Source organism: Gavia stellata, chromosome 15, assembly GCF_030936135.1.
Source record: "Gavia stellata isolate bGavSte3 chromosome 15, bGavSte3.hap2, whole genome shotgun sequence".
NCBI classification, from domain to species: Eukaryota; Metazoa; Chordata; class Aves; order Gaviiformes; family Gaviidae; genus Gavia; species Gavia stellata.
The window spans coordinates 823,207-846,454 of NC_082608.1; the positions used below are offsets into that span (position 1 = coordinate 823,207).

Genomic DNA, 23,248 nt, shown 5'->3' on the forward strand with positions numbered 1-23,248 from the left:
CCTCTTCCTTCCTTCCTTTCCCCCTCCCCGCAATAGACTTCAGGTACAAACCTTGTGTTTCCTAGGTGCTTTATCCAGCAAGACTGATGCTGTTTACTAAAATAGGAATTCTTCTGTTATTCATTAGAAGTAGTAACACTGACTCTTGTTTTGGGTTTGCTTTTTCAGACCTCCTTCTGGATGACCGATGTGTATTTTAACCGATTATATCGGAAACTAAGTCTCCAACTTCCCATTCATTCCAGCTGGTAGCAACGCTTATAATGCAAAAAAAATCACAATTCAGGATCACACAAACATTACACTTAAAACTTTCTAGATGATTGTAGTTGCTTTGGTTGTGTTCTATGCTAGCAGAAGCCTTTTTCAAGGTTTGCTGTTGACTCTAGAGCACCACATTCCCCATTTACTGGGAGCCTTGGGGGCTAGCAATATGGGAAACTCCTGTGTTTGCCGCGATGACAGTGGAGCAGAAGACAACGTGGAATCTCGGAGTCGGCAAACGGAGAACAGTAGAGCACACATACCTGAAGCAAGAAGCCACTCAAGGGACCCTGTCCGTCCACCCAGGAGGGGTCGAGGGCCTCATGAACCAAGAAGGAAAAAACAGAATGTGGATGGGCTAGTACTTGACACACTGGCTGTAATTCGGACGTTAGTAGATAAGTAAGTACCTCCTCAAGGAATAATTCAACATGAATGAAAATGTTCTTGTCTCCTCTCAAACTGTGGCTCCATCCTCTCACCGATCTACACCTGACCCTCCCTGAAGCAGCCACGCGTTTCCATCTGGAGGCTTAGGAGAGGAGCACCTTTCCTAGGTAATAGAAGTAGCTCCTGAGTACCCAGGTACAGACTCTTCCAGGAGCTGAGGAGCTTTCTCACAGTTCCTGTATGGGCCTACACCCAGGTGGGATGAGGAGTGTGCTCGGTATTTCTTACCTGGCATAGATACACAGTTTAGGAAGCAATGAACACTCCAGAGTTTGGGAACTTCTGTCCTAAAAATTGGTGGTTGTGCAAGTTTTCTGTTTTCAGGCTGTATTTACTTCTTTGGAAATGGTTAAGCAAAACTGAGAGCTTTGATCTTTGTTAGCTTGTATAAACAGACTGAGGTTTTCTTTCCAATTATAAGTCTGACTACTTTTTAAAGACCGCATGTTGTGACTGTTCAACTCATGATCCCAGTATTGCATTCCTTGCATGCTCAAAGAGTCCATTAAGGGTGTGGGGGATATTTATGGGTTCATCTTTATTTTTTTGGTTTTGCGTTGCTTTCTACAAAGCTTTAAAAGGACCTTAAAAATGATGGGTTAAGTTAGCTCATCACCTTTTGGGTTAGGTGCAGGCTAGGAATTGGAAAGGCCAAAACAGGAGGAAAAACACTGTTCTAGCTTCACAGGTGCAGTTTGAGTTTAAGGTGGATGAGGCTCAGGATAAGTGACCCTTGATTTGTGTACCTGCATTGTTACTCTGAAATGTGCTTGCAGAGGAGTAGTTTGCCTTCTGCTGTAAAATGCTTTAAATGGAAATACCAGGACATATTTTTTTCCTGAACATTTAAATCTAAGGGGTTCTTTTAACAGGTTTTATTTTGTGGTCTCTCTTCAAATCATTAAGTTAAAATCATGGCAGTCTTTTTTGAAAGTCTCTCCCTAATCTCGCACGCCTTCCCCTTTCCCCTAAGTTCAGCTCCTTAAGCTGTTTCACAATGCTTTTGTTGCATAGTTGATCCCGTTCCTGTGGGTCTTGCAATCAGTTTTGTAATCTTGTAAGCACTTTCCTATGCTACTGAGGGACGATAAGCGTAGTTATTTCACTGATCCTGGAGTCCTGTTTCTGACAAATTCCTGAAGCTACCGTTGGGGTTTTTTTATACAGTCTCCAGAGAAATACACTCTTAGACTCACATAATCACATAGATTGAAAGGGACTTCTTGAAGTTTGTCTATTCCAGCCTCCTGCTTAAAACCCTGGTCTAGCTGGAGCAGGTGGCTCAGGGTCTTACCCAGTCAGGTGTTGAACATCTTGAGAATATGGAGATTCTCTACCTCTTTGGTCGCTCTTCCAGTGTTTGACCACCCCCATGGTTTAAATAGGTAAATATTTCCCATGTTCCAACACAGCTCTGTTGCCTCTTGTGCTGTTGGTGTGCCCCTCTGAGAAGAGCCTGACTCTGTCCTCTGCTCTTTCCCATTACGTAGTTGCAGACAGCAATATGATTTCTTCTCCTTTCCACTACCCCCCCTTAAGGATGAACAAACCTATTTCTCTTAGCTTCTCCTCGTACGTCATGTTCTTCAGCCCTCAACCATCTTGGAAGCCCTCTGCTAGACATGTTCCCTTATAGCAATGTTTGTCTTGTCCTGGGGAGCCCAAAAGTGGGCTGTACTGGTATACTGGTTTCCCTTGTTTCATATTAAGGCAGTTGGTAAGACACAGCTGGTTTTATAACACAGCTAAATATTACAAGTTCTTGCAGATAAGACAAAGACCTATGGCTATGAATAATGGAGGGTCTGTTCAATGAGGCAAACTCTCTAAATGTGGCTGAAAAAAGTTTAAGGAGCCTTTCTGCTAGACTTGAAGCTAATGATAGTCCTTTTTAGATTAATAGGAATGCTTACTTGGAGGAAAAAAAAATTCATGTCTGGAAATCTTGGTTTTCAGTGTAACTGAGAGACTGTAGGAAAGTATGTTCCATTATCACCTATTCTTCCTAGAGCCTGATTTTTAGTTTTGAAAACACCGTAACTGAAGGAAATGGTAGGGAAGCTGACAAATGCTCTATTCATGTCAAAAATGTGCAAGAATAAAATCAAACTAAAATGAAACCATGTAAATAACAGCAGGTTGGAAATACAGACTTCAGTGTGATAGTACAGCCTTAAAGAGTGAAAGACAGCAGTCTAAAGAATCAAAAGCAAAACCCTTTTTCTGACAGTTTTCCAAACTCTATACTGAAAGTTAATACATGGGACCACTCTGAGATGACTTGTAAATTAGGTTGTTATACTGTGATCTGCAATGAACAGTTGCTTTCCCTGTTTGTTATTTGTTTAGGTTTTCTTGAGGGTTTTTTGTTTTATCAAATCTCAAAGTTTGGACCTAAAACATATCTGACAACTGCTTTTTTTCCTCTGGTATCTAGAGATATCTCCTTTCTAGAAGGAAAGGAGTGAAGTTTCATTTCCTAGCCTCAGAAGGAGAAGTACTAATTTTTGGAGTTTATATGAAGTGCTGCTTTGCAAATTAAGACATTAGCAACATGACTGTTTTGTTTCCAGCTGAGGAAGTTGTGTGCTGGAGGGGATGTTTAGAAATTAAGTGGTTAAAACGGCAAATCAGTGGGACAGGACTCTCCTTTGCTCAGTGCCAGTACTGCTAACCCCTGCTACCCATGACAGAATCAGAAGTCTTGCTGATAAAAATTCATCCTTTTTTATCATAGCCTTTACTTGTACTTACAGTATTATTTTTTTCTTCTTTCTTTGAGTCTTTACATCCTTTCTCTTGAGGTAATTCTGCTTGCAGTGTCACACTTCTTTTTCCTGCTGCGGAGATTAGTTTCCAGAAGAAAGGCAGAGATGCTTGGAGAAAAGAAATAATACTATCTGTTTCAAATGTTATGGCAATATAAAAATGGGTTAAACTTCACATTAGCATTTTCTTGCGGAAATATCTAAGAATGTGTTAATTTTTTGGTAAGAAAAGCATGTGTTTACATCATATATTTTTAGTCAAAGCTGAGATTTTTTTTTTTCTTCTTTTATAGTTAATGCCTCCAAAGTAGGTAGTTTTATTATCTGCATGATTAATCTGTGTTGAAATTTTCTAAAATTCATCTGTATTTTGCATTTCTGATTTCATTTCAGAGCTGTGTGATAGAAATTGAGTGTGGAACATATCATTCTAAGCCCGGGGTTACTTCGCAGTGTCTAAGTAGCACTGAATAAAGCATTTAGGACATGCTGCTGCGTAAGCTTTTTCTGGATCTGGAAGTGCTAACTGAATAGGATTTTGAGATCTTGCTTTAGGTACTTTCAACACAGTGCCTGCTCAGATAAACTGACCTTAGCTTCTTGTCCTTGCTCCAGCAAACCAGACTGAGGAACTGATTGAATTTTTTGTTTTTCATGGTGGGAAGGGGATTGGGTTAAATATCTTCTGTTAAACTGCCTTAACTATTTGTTACAGCTCTTGTTAATGAGTTTAAAGTCTATGATGTTGTTAGTTGGCTTGCCTTTCATTTTTCTGGATTTTTTTTTTTAGTATTTATATCTTTAGCAGAGAATTTCTGGGGAAAAATCACATTTAAACTATGTCCCTTGTGTACTGCTCTTGGTTCATTTCATGACCTGACATAGTCTCTTGTTAGATGCTGCAAGGAACCTGCTAGTGAATAGCACTAAGCATTATGTTCAGCTTTTAGACATGCAGATATGGATCACCATTTCATTTATCAGCTATTGTAGATACGCAGATGTTGACTTCGAGCCAGTGAAAGGCTCAAATCCCATCTATGTTTCAGATCTGAAAATGGCATTAGCAGTCTGCAGCCTATGTAACTTCCTTTTGTTAAATACTCACTGGATTCATTTTCTGTCTGTGTACTATCATGTTATTCAGTGTATTATGTTGATGATTGTGCATAAATTTTGACCTATGTAATATCTCTTTCAGTGACCAGGAGCCTCCTTATTCAATGATCACGTTGCATGAAATGGCAGAAACAGGTATCGAGGCACTGCGTTGGGCATTTCAGTTGTGACTCCAAAGCAAAAAAAAAAAACCCCACCAACACCCTCTTTTCTTTGCGACGAAAAATACATGCTAGCAGTATGTGTTATGACTTGCTTAGCTCTAGGGATGTGGGATCCAAAACACGGTTCTGCCCTTCAGAAGCTTCACTGAGCTCATTGCATTTGCCTGAGTTTTTTTGAACTGTTAAACTTCCCACATGAACTCTAAAGAAGCAGCCAACGGATGGCCACAAACACGTTGTAATGGCATTAAACTGTAAGCCACAAAGAATGTCTGTTTGCAGTAAGGCAGAAACAACCCATATATGTATGTAGACATGGTTTAAACCCACGTGCTCCAGCATTGGCAAATAGTACATACTTTTTGGTTTGGGTTTTGCTGTCCTTAGACCTCTGCTTTATTGATGTAGTTGTTCCAACCCTGTCTCTCAGTACTCCTGTGAGATGAGCAGTGTTTGTGCAAGGGCTGTTTTATCTTTGTTACAGTAGGAGAAATTCTCCCAGCTCAAGACCTCCACCAAATTTCTGGTTTAGGTGAATTTTTGTGTCTCTTAGTAGAGTTGGTACTGGTCTTAGGAAGTGTATTTCTATATCAAAATAAATCACCCTGATTAGATATTACAGCAATTCAGTAAAATGTTTTTCAGGGGAGTGTGCTAACAAAACTCAAACCCCAATGTGTTGCTTACATTTACTTGTCGTTGTTGAAGGGAGCACTAAGTCTCTTCAACCTCACTTGCTTGTATGCAGATACAGGCTCTCTTTATTTTCACTTCTAAGGGAATTACTTTCTTGTAAATCCAAATCTGTTTACTTTATTAGTAGTTTAACATCTTAATGTGGATTGTTGTTTACTTGCAAGTAGAAGCCCTTGTCTACTCATTAAACAGTGAGAGCCATTCCTTATGAAAGCAAATTTTCTTTAGACCACCAGGCATGGGACAAGCTAATGCAGTTCCTCTGAGGCCCATGTTACTTGAGGGAACTCCAGGAGAGTGCTCTGGTTCTGGCTAGAAGAACTATTTCCTCAGTGTCATTGTGGATGCAGCATTTAACACTTAAGAGTTGACATTGGACACTGAACTTTTGAATATCTCTACTGGAACAAAGTGCTTGTCCGTAGTGGTCGTGAGTGTTCCTTCCTAATACTAGTGGGAACTAAAGGATGCTCTGGCCTGGGCAAGACTGTTCTCCAAACCTCAGAGGTGTTCACTATTACCCAAGCTGCTGGAAACTTTTTTCTTCTCCTTGAATTTAAACTTCTAAACTACTGCAAACTAAGACATTGATGTAAAAAGTAAACTTTTTTCTTTTTCCTAGCGTCTGTAAACTCACTGGGTAATTTTGATGATTTTTCAATTTATATTTATGGATGTGTTTTGAACACTTCAGAATTACAGTGTTAATTCTGAGCGTTACTTCTTCTGTTTTGTGGTTGACAGATGAAGGCTGGTTGGAAGTTGTCCAATCTTTAATTAGAGTTATTCCATTAGAAGATCCCCTGGGACCAGCTGTTATAACGCTACTACTTGATGAATGTCCACTGCCAACAAAAGTGAGTCTAAAGCGTATGTATTTATCTGTGGCTGAATTTCAGTTATTCATGATTGCCACACCCATGATAGCTTCTGGGTGGGTTTCACCAGTGACGCAAGACTGTTAGCTCTTCAGAAAATGGGTGTAACTTGTGGTGACTTGGTATCTGATTGCTACTTAATGCTAGAAGTGCTGGCGGGGGGGGGGAGAAAACAAAAGATAAACTGGTCCATGGGGAAGAACAAGAGGCCTTTGGTCTTTAGCTGCTTTTCTTGCTGTCCTCTCCTGCCGTGTGGCACATGCATGCTGTGCAGCGATGGTGTACAGATGCTGCAAAAGCAGTACAAGTTCGGCCGTTTTGTTCTCGAGTTCCGAAAGCTGCGCATTTACAAGTCGCTATTGAATTTGTTCCTGCCCTGCGCATAAGGAATGCAACGCAAGTGTGTTAAACAAATGACATTTTTAAACTGTGAAATATCTAAATACAGTTTTGGCAAACTTGAATACTTTTTTTTTCACTGACCCCTAATCTGTGGTTTGGATGGAAAGATGACCCAAGGTGTTCATACTGTTGGTACAGGTGTTTTGGTGAGAGCCTCAAGTGCTTCAAGATGCTAACCATTGTTGAATCCTTTAAACGTGATGATTGTACAGAGAACTTGTCTGTCTTCAAATGCTTGTCACTATCCCATTTCATCAGAAGTTGATGATGACACCATTGCAGCTTTCATTTATTAATTTACTTCTTATGCTGCTAATTTTAGTTTTCAATTTGTATTGTTAGGGATATAAAAAGCTGGTAGCTTTTTGTCTTATGTAAACGCATGAGTGGCTGGAGAGCTAGTCAAGCCATCTAACTGCCCGAAGTGGGTTTTTTCTCAGGGGTATTGATTAAAGTCATCTGAGACTTTTGAACGAGTTAAATGTTGTATGATGGCTGTCACATAGACTGCAAAAATTATTTTGAAAGCAAAGCTATGACTAGAAATTTTGCCTGCTTTGAAAAAGAAATCGGGAAGTGGAGGCCACTGTGAGTGTGCCATATGAAGAGTAATTTTGTGGGTTTTATTCAGCTATACAATGTACTTGGTAATCAAATGATTTGTTTTTCGAAAGCCACATGATTTTTATTTAGGTACTTTAATTTTAAGGAGTTAGTTGATCTTAACAAGACAAAAGGAATAAGATGCCTGTTTCTGGGGTGCATGGAGGTTTTTTCCTATGCAATCTCTTTACGGCACAAGGAGCTGCAGTTGTGGGATCTGCTGGTCACATGCAGCCTAGTAGAGTGTTTGCTGCTGTTCATTTTCTTTCTATTCAGGGTAAGTTTTTGGTCTTAAGGGTTTTAAGTCATTGCCCCACTTCTGTGACAGCTGGAGAACAGCAGCAGGCTGTATTTCATTTTCTGTTATTGTAGACTATAAAGTCCATAAAGTTAAAATGGCAGTGCAGTAAACTGTTTGTTCTATAAAGTCTTTATTTAACTCAGAATAGTTGATCTCTGTGACGGTTCTAATAATGGCTAAAAGCAGTATCAGAGTATGTCAAGAGTCTAATTTTAGTGAGGCTTTTCCATCCCAAGTCTGTGGCTCGGTCATCCTTTCTTCTTTCTCTATTTTTTCCACTTAGTGTCAGTCTTGTCCATCAGTTCTGGTTTTGTGCCTTTTCTTTTGGGAACATAAGTACTTTCCAGTGTTACGTCTGTACAAACCTCAGACTCTAGTGCAGTAAACTGATTTGAGTGTGGCTCAGAACACAATTCAAAAAACCATATATATATATATTCAACTTGAGCAGTACTCATTTTTTCTCCAAATGGCCTGCTGATGACTTCAATATGAGGAGGTCTTCTATTTTAATTAGATCCTAGCCTGAGATTATGCAGTTTCAATCTGAATCAGCTGAAAGTTTCATGAAGTCTGGAAAGTTGAGGGGGATTTGGAACATTGCGGGGTGGAGTTCTCCCTGTGGGATAACTTGTTCTGGCTCTATATTAACCCCTAACTACTCTGAAAATTGAGGGTAAGCTCTAGATCTATCTTGAATTTTAACTGTACCGTACTGCTTAAATGAAGCAAGTCAAAGAATGGCATTTTCTGTTTATTACACACATTGTTACTTCCTAAATTAGTGTGACTACAGAAAGCCATTTATGCTTTCAGGAATACCATTGATGACCTCCTGTAAGGCTGACAACCACCTAAATTTATGATGGGGATGTGGGCTCTTTTTTGGGGCACGTCTTTTTACTCCTGAATTCTAACGTCTAGAACAGCCCTTTTCTTTTGGAAAGGGTGTGAGTTTTAGGAGACTGGAAACAGATTAGATGGCAGTAGTGCCATATGTGCTGATTGGTATTGTCTGCTATTCTATGTTCCTATGGCTAGAGGTAGCTCACTTGTGTATGTCCAGAAGTGTCCTGAGTTGATGATCACAATAATGACCAACAAACAATCTGGTGGTAATTTTAAAGTTATGACGCTTGGGTATGTTGAACTTATCTTCCCATCTGTTCTTTATTATCTTCTTTTCTTAGAAGATAACCATTCCATGCTGGCTGTAATATGATATTGACTTTAGTAATAGAGTGTAAAAATAATTTGTCGTACTATATTGAGTTAGGGGGAAAACTGTATCTGCCAGTAACGCTGAAGAGATTTCCGATTTTTCTTTTTCAGGATGCATTACAAAAGTTAACTGAAATATTAAACTTAAGTGGAGCTGCTGCTTGCCAGGATGCGTGTCACCCTGCCAAACACCGGAATACAACTGCGGTACTGGGCTGCTTAGCAGAGAAGTTAGCAGGTAAAGCCGTGGGATTCTTCTGAAAAGCTTGCATTTGGCGCGCTGAAGCACCTTTAGCTTTAGCATCCACGATGCAGACTAATTCAGAAATGTTTTCTTAGAACTGGATGATGTTCTGCATCAAGGGAAGACCTTGTGACAGGTGTGACTGAGTCTACTGCTTGATTAAAATGTGGAACAGTCACTAGCTTGGGTCTGAATGAGCCATTCACAACCCCAGACACTTAAAAAGTCCAAATCCTGATGTGTGGTTAGTGATGGTGGTTCAATGTTTGTTTATGGTATATGGCCTTAGCACTGGTAATCAGTCTTTTCTGTACACCTACTCTGGCGGTGTGTGAATTCCTGAGAACACATAGTTCTTTAGCCAGCGGGCAGGAGTATCAAATTAATAGTCTTGGAGGCTGTATAGAAACAAAAAAGAAAGGTGCTCTTTCTGCTAAACATGTATTGTTCTATTGTAGTTAGCTGAAAAGATTCTCTTCTGTGTTACTTAAAAGAAAATTGCTGCAATTCTATTTTAAGGTGACTTTTCGTATAGAACTTTTTATTCCCTGTCATTTCTAGTACCCTGCTGGAAACTGGTGATTAAGTTTCCTTCCTGCTGATGGTTGGGTTTGCATCTAGTTTTTTGCTCCTTTTCTGAAAGCAGACAGGAAAAGGAGGAAAAAAGTGATTGTCCGGTATCACCTAATGGTTATTAAAAAGTAGTTTCAATATTTCTGTCAAAAAAAGTAAAGAACAAGGGCAGGAAGCATTTTTGTACTATAATACTTATACCCTGTTATAGTAAGTCAAAATGAGGTCCTGTATCTACTTTCGCCTTAGTGGACATGGAACAGATCTCATTGTATCAGCTCAGGCAGCAAATCAGTTAATGCTGTGTTGGAACCCTTTGCAATTTGTTAGTTTGTAGGTGCCAAAGTTTGATTCCCTTGTATATCTCTCTTGATCAAGCAGACAGTATTTCAGGGCATTTTTTTTTAAATTGGCTGTTTGCCATGGTGCTGCTGCAAATTGTGTAATTAACTATCAAGTAGGCTATATTAGATGCTCAGTTTTGCTTAGTTTGGGCTACTGATAAATGGAGCTGGTCTTTATAATTTGACTCTGGAAGTAAAGGGGAGCCAGGCTCTTTTTGAAAGTAATGAGCATGAAAATGCGAAGCAGAGGCTGGTGGAGTCTTACTTCAAAATCTCAGAAGTGTAGCTAGAACGCTGTACCCATTTACAGCAGGTAAACTGAATATGTTTGTCATTTGCTAGTAACTGTAATTATTAAATGTGTAGCAAATATTTGACTGGGAACAATGATAATTGTTCTATATTATAGTTCTGCTTTGCTGTGAAGTTCTTTAATTTGTTGCCTTGTGTTTAGAAGATCTGTGCGATGGTGAGTATATGGTAGTTCCCATGGATGGATTTAATTTTTAATGTTCTTGTAGGTCCTGCGAGTATAGGCTTACTCAGCCCAGGCATATTGGAATATTTACTTCACAGCTTGGTGAGTGGCTTCCATCTTTTTGTATGTATCCATACATAGCAATTATAATGCAATTTTTTTTATTATTATTGTGAAAAGTTAGTCATGTTTGGTAGGTACTGGTAACGTATGTTATAGAAGCTGAGATTCCAGAGAGTCTGTGGGATCTCCATCCTTGGAGATAATTAGAAGTCAATAGGACAAGGCATTGAGCAGCCTGATCTACTCGAACCAGCTCTCCGCAGGAGGGTGGACTAGAGGAGCTTTGGAGGTCCCTTTCAACATTGGCATTCTAGGACAGAGTAACAGCTTTTCCTGTCCATCTGTGCTGGGTATTTATTAAATAACTCTTCTTACTGCCCATGTTTAGAACTTCCAGTCCCATCCGACAGTGATGCTTTTTGCACTAATAGCACTGGAGAAGTTTGCACAAACAAGTAAGTATTACCCGATACTGCTCTTAACAGTCGTACTATGGCTTCTACTGCGTGATTGTCACTTGCTTCATCTGATAACACTTGTGAGCATGAGAGACTGGATTGGTGGAAATACAAATATAAAAAGAAATGTTTGTCCACTTACAGGCAAGAAGAAATATTTATTGCTTTAGTGACATCCCTCTACCCCTCAAAACCCTTGAGATATTTGCTGAAACTCAGTGCAGTCCTTCTCAGTTAGAAATTGCTGTAGAAGGACTTACAACATGAGGCCTTTGTCACTGAAATAAATCTGTATTAGAGATAGAGAACAGATATGATTGGGTGTTTGCAGGCAGGAGAAAACAGTTATTGCTTTAATGACACCCCCACCCACAAACCCTTACGAGATTTGCTGAAACTCAGTCCTTCTCAGCTTAGAAATTGCTACATAAAGAATTATGACATGAGACCTTTGTTACTTGAAAAGAAATAAATGCACATGAGAAAGATGGAGAAGAGCTGTGATCTAATAGTCTCTTGATGATGCAGCTCTGTGCTGAGAAGTGGTATAGCTGAGTGCTAAGTTAATTTCATGTCTGCTTGGGGAAAAAATTTCATGCTGTTTATAATACTGAGGTTTAAAGGTGTGGGGGGTGTTCTACTGTATTTGTAGAATGTTACTATTTTTAACTAAACTTATCCCTAGTTTATAGCAGTTGTTCTCTTTTGCTCTTAATTTGCAGGTGAAAATAAAATGACAGTTTCTGAATCGTGCATTAGCGACCAACTGATCTTGCTAGAGAAATGGACAGATAATCCAGACTATTTAAAACGCCAGGTTGGATTCTGTGCTCAGTGGAGTTTAGACAATCTGTGTAGGTATAACGAGGGGATGGATTCACTTAATATTAATCACTTCTCCAAAGAGATGGAGAACTACTTTGTGTTTGTTTTGTAGAAGCACTTATTGTAAATACACCTGACTGCATTTGTAATCCCTCTTCTTCTTTAAAAAAAAAAAAACACAAATAAACCCAGTGTAATTGCATGGAAAGGAAATTTTAGCAAGGAGAATGTCTGTGAAAGGAAGTGGTTTGTAATCTGCAGGTTGGAGCTGCAATGAAAATTCTTCGTTGCACCGCATTTCCTGTAACCCACGCTTCAGCAGATGTGCTGAGTAGCTAAATAGTGCAGCTCTGTCTCTCTGTGGAACAGCTGGATTACTGACATATCCTGGTGACAGTCATTACTGTGCTCAAACCCCAGCAGAGCGCAGTGTCAAAGAATTAAAGACTTTGTAAAGTAAAGATACGGTCTTGTGTTCAAAAGTGAAAAGTGTTTGACAAAGCACTTTACTGGATCTGTCCTCTTGGATGACTGACAATTGTCAAATTTGCTTCTTTAGTTGTGATTTCAAGGGTGAAGCAACTCTAAGGACCTTGTAGTTTCTAATGCCTTTTAGATAAATTTAGGTAAAAAGTCTTGTTGGGCTTTATGGGGCTTCAGCCAGCTTAGGGAAGGCCAATGTCAGTTGTGTTTAGCAAACATCTATATAAGTGTTTGGGATATATGAAGGGTCCTAAGATAAGATCTCTGATTCATAAATTAACATGCATGTGTCAGCAATTTGACACCTGGCAAGAGAAACGCTTCTGATCCTTCCGTGTGAAAAGGGGATGCAGGGAGAAAACGCTGCTTTGGCTCGGGTCAAGTTCATCACCTACCTGAAAATGAATTCTTGTTTTCCTCTTACCCTTCTTCCCCATTTCCAAAATCTTTTCCACTGTGGTGAATCAGAAAAAAAATCTGCCAACTGAGTATACAAATACAGTGGTAAATCCTGAAGCAGTGGCATCTTGGTATGAACTTGGATGTCTTATGTTTGCCTGTGGGTTTCCTGAAAGTAGTAGTTAGATTGTAGGAGCTCTAGTTGGAGGTATAGGTCGTGTTCTCGTGTTTAGAAGATATTTAACACACAGTGTATTGGAAGTGATGCTGTGTTCACGCAGGCAAAATATTGATATTTCATTCAGTTATGCCAAAAATTAACTGCATCCTAGAGAGATAGATTGTCATTGTGTGAAATGTTTAAAAGGAGGTTTTGCTGCAGCAGTGATTAAAATTAGTTTTATTTTGCAGTTTTAAAAGAAGGCAGGCAGTTTACATATGAGAAGGTTGACTTGACCAACATTAGGGCTATGTTGAACAGTAACGATGTCAGTGAATACCTGAAGATCTCGCCACATGGATTAGAGGTAGGATGTCACTTCATGATTTCAACCTAAAAAGCAGTCTTGAAGAAAAAGGCAGGTTTTAACTGTTTTTGTTTGCTACTTGCTCCTGTAATTTCCTAGAATGAATCAAAGTTCTCTGCCAGCTTTGCTTTATCAGAGGGTTGTAACATCGCTACACTGACCTCAATTGTAGAAATGTTCACACTAAAGTAACACCTGTATCTGTGCCCCAAAACTTCAGAAAGTGAGGAGGATGCTTAAGAGTCAGCTGGGTTTTCACTCATTTTGACTAGAATTGTTCACAAAGTATAATTCCTATTGTTTGTCCTGTCTAGTCTTAGAAAAGCCCATAGCAGTAGGATTTTTGTCTCAGCCATATTTTTTTTTCTTCCTCTGTTACTTTTTCTAATTCATGTAAGTGGAATAGCTCTCCGTCCTTCATATCAGGAGTCAGCTAACAATGGATGACTTGGGTCTTCCTGTGTAGGTTGTCTTAGTCTTTACATCTTTAAATTGATGTTGTCAACTCTGTGTTTTGGCTGTTTTCTTCTTTTTTTATGTGGCTTACCACTGAATAATTTTCAGTCTTGCCTAGTTGCTAGTTTGTGTGACAATTAGTGCTATAAAGAGAGGTGACTTTCTGTCTGAAGTGCCTCTAAAATTATGCTGGTGTATTCTTATATGCAAGAAACATGATCCAGGGAAGAAAGGGGCTCGTTTGAATGCTAATTTTATAGAAACTTAACTTCTGGTTTGGTTTTGGTAGGCTCGATGTGATGCCTCATCCTTTGAAAGCGTGAGATGTACGTTCTGTGTAGACTCTGGAGTTTGGTACTATGAAGTTACAGTCATTACTTCAGGAGTGATGCAGATAGGATGGGCTACCAAAGACAGCAAATTTCTCAATCATGTGAGTATGTGTAATGTCATCTAGCTGATGATGTAACTTCAGTATTTTTCTACTTACAACACCTGTGAAAATAGCTCTGGTTATTCTGTGGTAACTGAGTACTTGCACGTTTCTTTCGATTTTTCTGTACTTCCATGAAGCGATTTTTGCTGAAGTTAGTGCCACAAGAAAAGGCTGCATTGGCATTGCTACAGACCGGCGCTGTTCACACAAGTAATGCATAGCTGTTAGCAGTGACAGCTTGTAATCTGCTCGCTGTTGTCTGGAAGCTGCAGGGAAGTGGCTTATTTCTGATGGCTTAGTCTCTTCTTGGAAATTCATTAGATAACAACAGCAGTGGTTACTGTCTGTTGTTTTTGAAGTAAACAATTGCTCACTAGGAACTAGCAGATTATCATGCACTCACTTTTACACAGGTCACAAAGTAGCCATTTGATTACCCTCTTTAACATACTCTCATAGTAAATTAACTTTCACAAGGGAAATAATTATTTAAATTGACTCTGGGATAGCATGGTATCATTGGATCTGCTGGCAGCAGTAATATGGTACAGTTTGGGTATGTGACAGCTTCTTCTTAATTAAAAATAAGGATTACAAAAAGATTTAACCCTTTACCTTCTTGCCTTTATTCTGATAATATAGAATAAGTACACTGTCTTATTTTATAGTTTGCTTTGCTCTCCCTCTCATCCAGATAACTTAGTATCTTATGCTTAATTCTAAGTATTTTCTTCCTACTATTTTACTTTTTAAATTATGTACTCACTAGCATTAAAGCAAAATGTGCCATGTGCACATTGAGTCCAAACCTATAGTCAAAGAATAACCTCAAATGTTAGTAGAGATGTAACTGGGACTTCTTTCTTCTTAAATCTTCATGGTAACTCTGTACGGCTGTTGTAAACTCCGTATGCTGTAGCATATTTGCTTCAGTATTTCCATAATACTAAGAAAGTGTAATGATTACTACCCAAAAATCTTCTCTGCTTCAGCTTAGAGAGGGCTTTCCATATTTTCAGCCTTCCAAACTTCCGTTAAAGTTCATTAAAGTGCAAGCTAGAATTTTAGTACAAAAGGCATGTATGGCCCAGCCTACACCCTTAGCCCTACTTTGTTGTTGTAATTGCATGGCTTTCTGTTCCCACTTAGCATTTAATTTAGGAGAATTTTATATTTTTATATATACATCTATATAAAAATATAAATAAAATGTAGAGATAAGCAGTTAAAACTGCTTATTTCTGATTATTATAGAAAAAGTCATTCTACAGCTGAGTCAAATGCAGAAGCTAATATGAAGATAGGCCAAATACATACATGTGAGTAAATATTGATGGTGGGGGGTATGAGCGAAATACATCAAGGAGATGAGACAAACACTGTTGGCAAGAAACCCAATAGGAATGGGAGAGTAGCTTTTCTCACTATTTAAGTCCTCTGAGTCCAGTGGCCTTGCTCCATTTCTTCTAATTATTCATGTAAATAGCATTGTCCTCTGCTGGTGTATAACATGCGTATATCTCTACATCACAGCCAAGGTCCAGTCCTGCATTTCTAGAATGGAATTGCAAGTGTGATTTAAATAAAAAAAAAAAAAGGCAACAAACCAAAAAACCTTAACCAAACAAAACCACCATACAGACCTGTCCTGAGCACAGGCATTGCAGATATTGAGTGTAATGGAAACTGTTTGAAATAAAAGGCCGTGTGTCTGCCTTTAGACTGCTAAGAGGCTTTAAAGATTTCTCCCACTTACTGTTAAGGAGCTTGCTGTATATGCATTTTTCTGTCTGTGCTTCCTGTACAAGGTATGAAAGTAGGAGATGTCACATCTCTGAGCAGGATGATTTTCTGTTGCTACAACTGTTTTGCTGGTGGCCTAATGCTGCAGTTATTTAAGTTCATCAGGAAGTCTACCTGAAATACAAGGATATTGTCTTCTGGGTATGTCACAGAAACACAGTCATCAGAGTAGCCATATGCTCTTTATTTACAGCATGTGTAACAAAAAGACTAGTCCGAAATGCGACAATAAATACCCATTAGCTGGGCTTAGCTTTAATTTGGGGCATCTGAGGCTTGTGTAATCAGACACCGTCCCCTATTTGCACTCCAGACAACTTCCTCGTGCTCAGCGTGGTTTATCTTCCATAATGTTTTTGGCTTTCATGTTTGCACTCTCCTACATGATAGATTCTTCTCCCACTCTGAAACTTTTAGTTTTGTATTTGTCTTGGAACTTGGGACTATCCCTTAATAACCTTTTCACAACTTGAGGGAGGCTGGCACTGAAAGGGACACAATATGCAACAAATTCAGTGAAGGGACTGTGGGTTTGTTCTCTTTCTGTGTACTGTATGTTCTGGTGGCGCTTGGATATCTTGTGGGGAAGGTATTACAAGTCTGGTACTGGGATTTGAAGAAAAGAGAGTGTGGTTACACTTCTGTGTAGACTTTTTAAGATGCAAAAAGTTACCTATTTAGGTACCAGAGCCTTCTGATTTTTAAATAGGTTAATAGACAGGAGTGATTTGAGCTCAGAACAAAAAACACTTTGGAGACAATATCGCCTTCTCCCCTCCTCCTCACCCCAACAATTCCTTTTGATGTGAAAATGGAAGTAAGACGAGTTTGAAAAAAATTATCTTCGTGGGGGTGGGAGAAGCCCTTCCTGCTCTTGGATGAATGGTTCAGTTGAATAAAAATAACCTTTAGCCCTGATGTGTTGGGAATGGCTGCAGACTGAAATGCTTTACTCTTTTTCTAAAGGAAGGTTATGGCATTGGGGACGATGAATACTCCTGTGCATATGATGGCTGCCGGCAGCTGATTTGGTATAATGCCAGAAGTAAACCACATTCCCATCCCTGTTGGAAAGAAGGTATTCAGTCCATCTTCTGCTGTTTATCCTAGCTGGATTTCTGCACAGGATTTCTTCCTCTTGCGGGTGTCTAGACAACAGTTTGTTAGTAGGTGCGAACAGAGCAGTAACTGCCTAATCCTGGTGACACTAAAGGTTTAATAATTATTGTGCCTTTACTAGTATTTGCAGTGGTTTAAATGTACAAAGTGGGCACCAAACTCTTCCACAATCTGTGTAAAGAGAATCTTGTTGGTTAAATGCCTTTTCATAGGCAGAGTACAAATCATAGCACCAACTAGTGTTCGTGGACACTTAATCATAAGACTTTTTTCCAGATGTTTGTAGCCCTACAAAACAGGGTTGAAATCTTCCTTTCTGGTTTGAAAGAGTTATTTTAGAGAAGGGTGAAAACCTTGGTCTCTGAATTACTTTTTTTTAAGGAGGAGTTGCACTGTCTTGCTTACTTTAAATTCTTGGCTAACTACTTGGACAGCAAAGTTCTGTTCTTGATCTCAGCTTTGAAATCTTGGTAGGAGTCTGTGCATGCCATGCTTGTGTGAACTGTGCCACCTTCTCTTCTATTAAAAATTTCTCCCAAGGATGGCTAAATTAAAACACCTCTTAAAAATAAATAGCACAAGCACATTAGAAACTTAAACTTTAGCAAGTATGTGTTCTGAGGATATCTTCAACGGGTATAAAATAGTCAAGGAGAGACAAGAGTGCAGCTTTTTTTTTGTTTTGGCAAATACTCTGCAATACTTCTACAACTATATAGTATTAATGCTCTGGCAGATTAAAATATTTTATTTTTTTACTACTTTTTCCTGCTTTTTTTTTCTTTAGTTACTGTCTGTATCAGTGTTTCTTCCTTTATATTTTTCCAAACAGTTCCTTTTAAGTGCGACAACTCATAGTGAGATATGTGATACTTGAAACAATAATTGTTTCAGCTGTTGGCATTTAACAGAAGTGAAATTTTAAATTATCTTTGTTTTGCCTATAAGGAGACACAATAGGATTTCTACTAGACTTGCAAGAAAAGCAAATGATCTTCTATTTAAATGGAAACCACCTTCCTGCCGAGAAGCAAGTATTTTCATCTGCTGTGTAAGTATGTGCTCATTTTGGAAGGACAGTGACCTGGATGGATAATTGTTTTAATTATATGAAATGTTTTCCATTTGAGATGTAAATTCATATTTGCTTACCTGAAGCCATCATTAAGCTGGTTTCCCAACTGAAAGTTGCTTGGAAATCAGTGAGAAGGATGTAATTTTACAGGTGGATTTCAGGGTCCAAAATAAATACTTTGGACCTTCCCAAGGTAGGTTCAGCTCTGTTTTCTACTGTCAAACTAGCACAGCATTGAAATAGAATGAGGCTGTAGCAAAGATGAACAGGTTTTTAGTAGTGCTTGAGGAATTTTTTAAATTTTAAAAAATAAAGCCCCAGTCCTGTAACCGCTGAAGAGCGCGTTAATAACTTACCACCGTTCACTGGGGCCAGTTCCTGTAGTAGCATATTGAATAGTCATGGGAGGATGTCTCTTGGTAGCATTTCAGAAAGGTGTTAGGCTTATTTTGCCAACTCTGTTAAAATAACACGTGGCTAACTCCTCTGACTCTCACGGAGAAGTTCAGCCTTTTAGTTCTGAAAAGATAAGCTGGTGTGATAATTGAGAAAGAAGCTTCCTGTGTAGCTTAATTAAACATTACAGTACTTTGTAAATTAATACTACTGTGCTAATAATTTCATTCATGTTTTCTGCTCAAATTGAAGTTCAAGATGCAAGCAAAGAGTAGTTCAGTTTAAAGAGTTGCAGAGTATCTTGTCTATTCAACTTGCAGTACACTGTTCTTCATGTGGAGTATGTCATTTATGTACTCAACAGACTTTGTTATTTGGTTAGAACTTAGGGTATTACTCAACTTGGGCCCTTTCAGTAATTAAAACTGAAAGAGGTGATAGTTGTGGTGTTTTTACGAGGTGTCTGTGTGGCTGTGAAGAAAAGACAGCTGTCCTGAGGTAAGCCTGCAAGGGCAAGGAGGAACAGATGGGTGTTGTGTTAAGAGAGCTCAGACCTGGATTCATCCTGCACAGGTCCCACACAACAAGTGTTACGGGAGTTGCAAGTTCCCCAGGTTTGTGCCTGCTCAAATAATGCAGCAGGAGCAGTGGACATGGAGGTGTCCCTTGCCGTTGGTACTGCTCCTCGCAACTCTACTGAACAGCAGTTGTTCGGAAGAAAAATACTTTTCTGGTGCTGAAGGACGGGTACCTGAGCTGATCAGGGTAAAGAGGATCAGGTTGTAGGCTGTTCAGATGTATGTATCTGCTCTTAGTGTAAGTGTGACTAATCCTAGTTGTAGAGATAAATCCTGATAGTAAATTCAGAAGTTGAGAACTAAACCAGAAAGTTTGTGCAGCTAAAACTGGATGTTAGAGGTTTTTCTCCCAATTAGCTGTAGAACACTTCTCTTAAAGGAACTTGTCTCTTTGTTGCAGGTAATTTTTGTCTGGTAGTAGCAGTAACATGTTTGGAAAGCTCTGTTATTGTTTAAGTTGTTCTAAAATGTCTGGGTTTTATCATATTGCAGATCTGGCTTTTTTGCTGCAGCTAGTTTCATGTCCTATCAACAATGTGAGTTCAACTTTGGGGCAAAACCTTTCAAGTACCCACCATCGATGAAGTTTAGTACCTTTAATGATTATGCCTTTCTGACAGCAGAAGAGAAGATCATTTTGCCCAGGTAATCCTCCTGTCTAGTTTGCGTGTGTTTGCATACGGAGAAAGAAAATGCTTCACTTCTGAGTTGCATAGTCTTACGTTGTACTTGGCACAGTTACGTTTTATGGGGTCACGCCTCCGTAGGTCTCTTTCAGAAGAGGGTTAGACCACGGGCTCCAGTGCAACTTAATGAGTAGGGCAGGAGATATACAACCATAATCCATTAAATTAACATAATTTTTGTAATATTAAGGTAAATTAAAATTAACTAGTACTGTACAGTGAACTGTTTTTGTAGAAGTGCCTCCTGCTGTCTAAGAATGATTAGGTTGGTTGAGGAGGTACAGTCTTAATTAAAAAAAAGATGTCTTATTTAAAGTTGACATAATTTGCGATGTTGGCAGCATGGAGGTACTGCGTGATTGTAAGATTTGAAGTTGTCCTTCTTTGCTGATCCAGATGAAAATTTCCCCGTTTGTGAATGATGGTACTGGCAAAGGTTATTCAAATTTAGAAGTGCTTTCCTATCTAAATATAAATCAAGCCAGATAGAAACAGGTTTGGATACATTTTTCCTTAACTTACCAAACTTCTGGCAGGAATGAGAACTAATAGCTTTTCTGGTTTAGGTCATTAGTAATAAAATAGCTTACTGGAACACAAACAGGAACAGTTGACAGTGTAATCTGGGATGTAGCGTAGCCCAGATTTGCAACTTTGTCTAAAGATGGCCCTCTGGAGTGGTGCTGATGTGTGTGGTTGAAACAATCTTTTGTTCTGTGTAATTAAGGGGGGGGGGGGGGGGCGGGGGTTGTTGGAGGTGGGTACCCCTGGCCATAATAAAATTCAGAGACTGGCTTTGAATTATCTAGCTGTTCGATCAAGTGTATGTGAGGTGCTTAAGTATCTTAGTGTTTAAAAATAAAACAACAAAATGCCTTACTCTTGGATCTGAGTCGCACATTGGCAAAGTTTGAGGCTTGTGATATTGTATTGATGCAGAGAAAATAGAATGCAACTTGCAAGACCATTCTGTACTTACATATAGCCAGAGTAATTTACACATGCTTGTGACTGCAGGTGCTTTAAGCTGAGAGTCCGATTTAATCCCTTAAGGTGATCTGTTAGCTGTCGTTCTTGGTCAGCCCCCTTTTCAAATTAAGTGTTCCTCGATGTCTTACTAGTGTCATGCACTAGATGAGGGGTTTAGCGGTTTTTAGCTGATGATCCGATGTGATTGTTGTTGATGTCATTCTGGCACTACTCTTGCAATCTTTAAGCATTAGCTGTGAGAGCTGTTATTTGATTGTGCCAAAAGGTGTAGAGAGAAACTGGGAGAAACTGGTTTTTTGTTGATGCCTGACTGGAGAAACTTGGCCTCCTGTGTTAGAGCCCATTTAATATGTGATAGCACTGAAAGGCTCCATTCAAGGTTGGACACTGCTGCTCTTTCTGTAAATGAAGATCATCTCTGCCCTACAGCCTGAACTGTTTGGAAACGATAAGCCAATCCTAGATTAAAAGATAGCTTTGATCTTAAAAGTGATAGGGGAAAAAAAGGCAAGGGCCTGAGTGGACCCTCATTATCCATCACAGGACTTAACATAAACTCATGTAGAGTTGTGCTGAATTTAATGCGTCTGGTCTGGGCTAGACACGTCACCCTGCCATTGAACAGTTTTGACACGTAGTGTGTGTGTGTGTGTTTTCCAAATCTAAAATGTCTTACTTCATCAAATAGGGGATTTTTATCCATTTACTCTCCCTTGTGGCAGTTGCCATACTGAGCTGTTGATTTTATTTTCAATTTCTATTCTTTTAAACTGTGTTACAGCATTATAGGGTTTCTGAATTTTGTTGATACACGGGTTTGTGTGGTTTATTTGGGTTTTTGTCTTAACTCTTAAAAGTATACAGCTACAAAGGAAAAACTTTTTTGGAAGTGTTCAGCTGTGGGAGCTAGAAGAATTGTAATCTAAGGCCCTCTTTGTCCCTTTCTGACAGACCGGAATAGGGAGTCGAAGACTGTTTTGAACATCTCTGGGTGTGTTAAGCCTTTTTTGTGGGAAGTTATGATCGATGGTTATCAGCAGTAGTGTTGAGTAGCACAGGCAAGTGTTGCATCGGTCTTGATGCAATGCTGAAACAGTTATGAATCTATTGTTTTGAGTCAAACTAATGTGGGTGGGGGGTGTGTCTCTTTCTTCAGACACAGGCGCCTGGCTTTGTTGAAGCAAGTGAGTATCCGAGAGAACTGCTGCACGCTTTGCTGCGATGAGGTAGCTGACACAGAACTCAGGCCGTGTGGACACAGGTAAAACCTTTAAAAACGACCCAAAACAAACCCAAAACCAAACAGGAAAATGTGTGTCGTTGACATTCAGCTTAGGTGAGACCAGCTGCAGTCCTTGCTTATCTTGATCAACTCCCCAGCATAAAGGAGATAACCCCTCCTTTTAAGGATGTGACAGATAGGTTAAGCATAGTATTCCCACCATTCCCCTCACCCTAGACCCGAGCAGATTTAATCCCTAATTGTGTGTGTGTGTTTGGGGTTGGGAAAGTGCTGCGGCTACCAAGTCTTAATTCCCTGCTATCAAATGTTTTGCTGATGAGTACTTGTTTAGTACTCTTGCTGTGAAATCCAGATCACGAGGAGAGCAGAAAATTCACTATATACTCAAATACTCATTAAATGTTCCACAAATGGATTGTCTCAAGTCACAAATTCATCTAAAAGCTAAAAATGGGACAGCAGTATGAGAAATACCATAATAGCACTTTCCTGCATTTAAGCAGCCTACTAAGAGTTTAATCCAGTTAAGTCCAGTTCCTTAGTGTTTTCAGAGGACTCGTGGAAGCAGTCTTGCCATGGGTCTTCTGTCTGGATGCTGCAAAGACAGAAAGAGAAGAGACGTGCCCAGTGTGCCTCAACACGAAGTGGAGGCAGCTTGACGCGGGGCACTGGGACTGCTATTCTCCAGATCAGAAAAGCATTAAGATTAACAAAAGCGTGCAGGTGTAATCCTGGCCAATGGCACTAGCAATTCCAGGTCTGTCAGATGCTGAGCAGCTGGAGCTCCTCTCAAAGCCTGTGCATCCACAACACCTGACTTGCAATTCCTAATCTCCACACTGAAAGACTTATCTTGACTGTTTCGAGCAGAAACTTTTTTCGTTAAGTTTTTCACACTGTAAACACAGGCTTTAACTGATTTTCTTCTTCTCCTTCAGTGACCTGTGCATGGAGTGTGCCTTGCAACTGGAGACCTGCCCTTTGTGTCGACAGGAAATACAAACACGAGTCAGACAGATCTCTCACATTTCATGACACACGTGGAGAAATACCACAGACTTGTTTTTCATGAACTCCAACCAATACTGAAAGGGGAAAGCATCTCTAACCAATCCTTGCGCACATAGAACCATAGCCACGGCCAGATTTCATGCTAAACTGTAATCTGTTTATCTTAAAAATGAAATCTTTAATAAGCTATTTCAA

General features: G+C 39.4%; 1 protein-coding gene across 1 annotated transcript; it reads left to right on the plus strand.

Annotated features, from left to right (window-relative positions):
* Positions 1-319: 319 nt before the first annotated feature.
* RSPRY1 (ring finger and SPRY domain containing 1) lies at positions 320-23,248 on the plus strand. Its single transcript, XM_059824921.1, has 14 exons — positions 320-666; positions 4,684-4,736; positions 6,206-6,318; positions 8,978-9,104; positions 10,549-10,607; positions 10,957-11,023; positions 11,749-11,880; positions 13,145-13,260; positions 14,006-14,149; positions 16,922-17,033; positions 18,023-18,125; positions 19,616-19,768; positions 21,956-22,060; positions 22,981-23,248. Exons 1-14 carry the CDS (start codon positions 320-322, stop codon positions 23,075-23,077), a joined length of 1,728 nt encoding a protein of 575 aa, XP_059680904.1. The 3' UTR covers positions 23,078-23,248.

What these genes read in the sequence shown, in the direction of transcription:
- RSPRY1 (XM_059824921.1), top strand. Translation starts at nt 320, where the DNA reads ATGATTGTAGTTGCTTTGGTTGTGTTCTATGCTAGCAGAAGCCTTTTT. An exon ending in CAAGTATTTTCATCTGCTGT is followed by an intron (nt 18,126 to 19,615) that starts GTAAGTATGTGC and finishes ATCATATTGCAG; the next exon opens with ATCTGGCTTTTTTGCTGCAG. An exon ending in GAGAAGATCATTTTGCCCAG is followed by an intron (nt 19,769 to 21,955) that starts GTAATCCTCCTG and finishes CTCTTTCTTCAG; the next exon opens with ACACAGGCGCCTGGCTTTGT.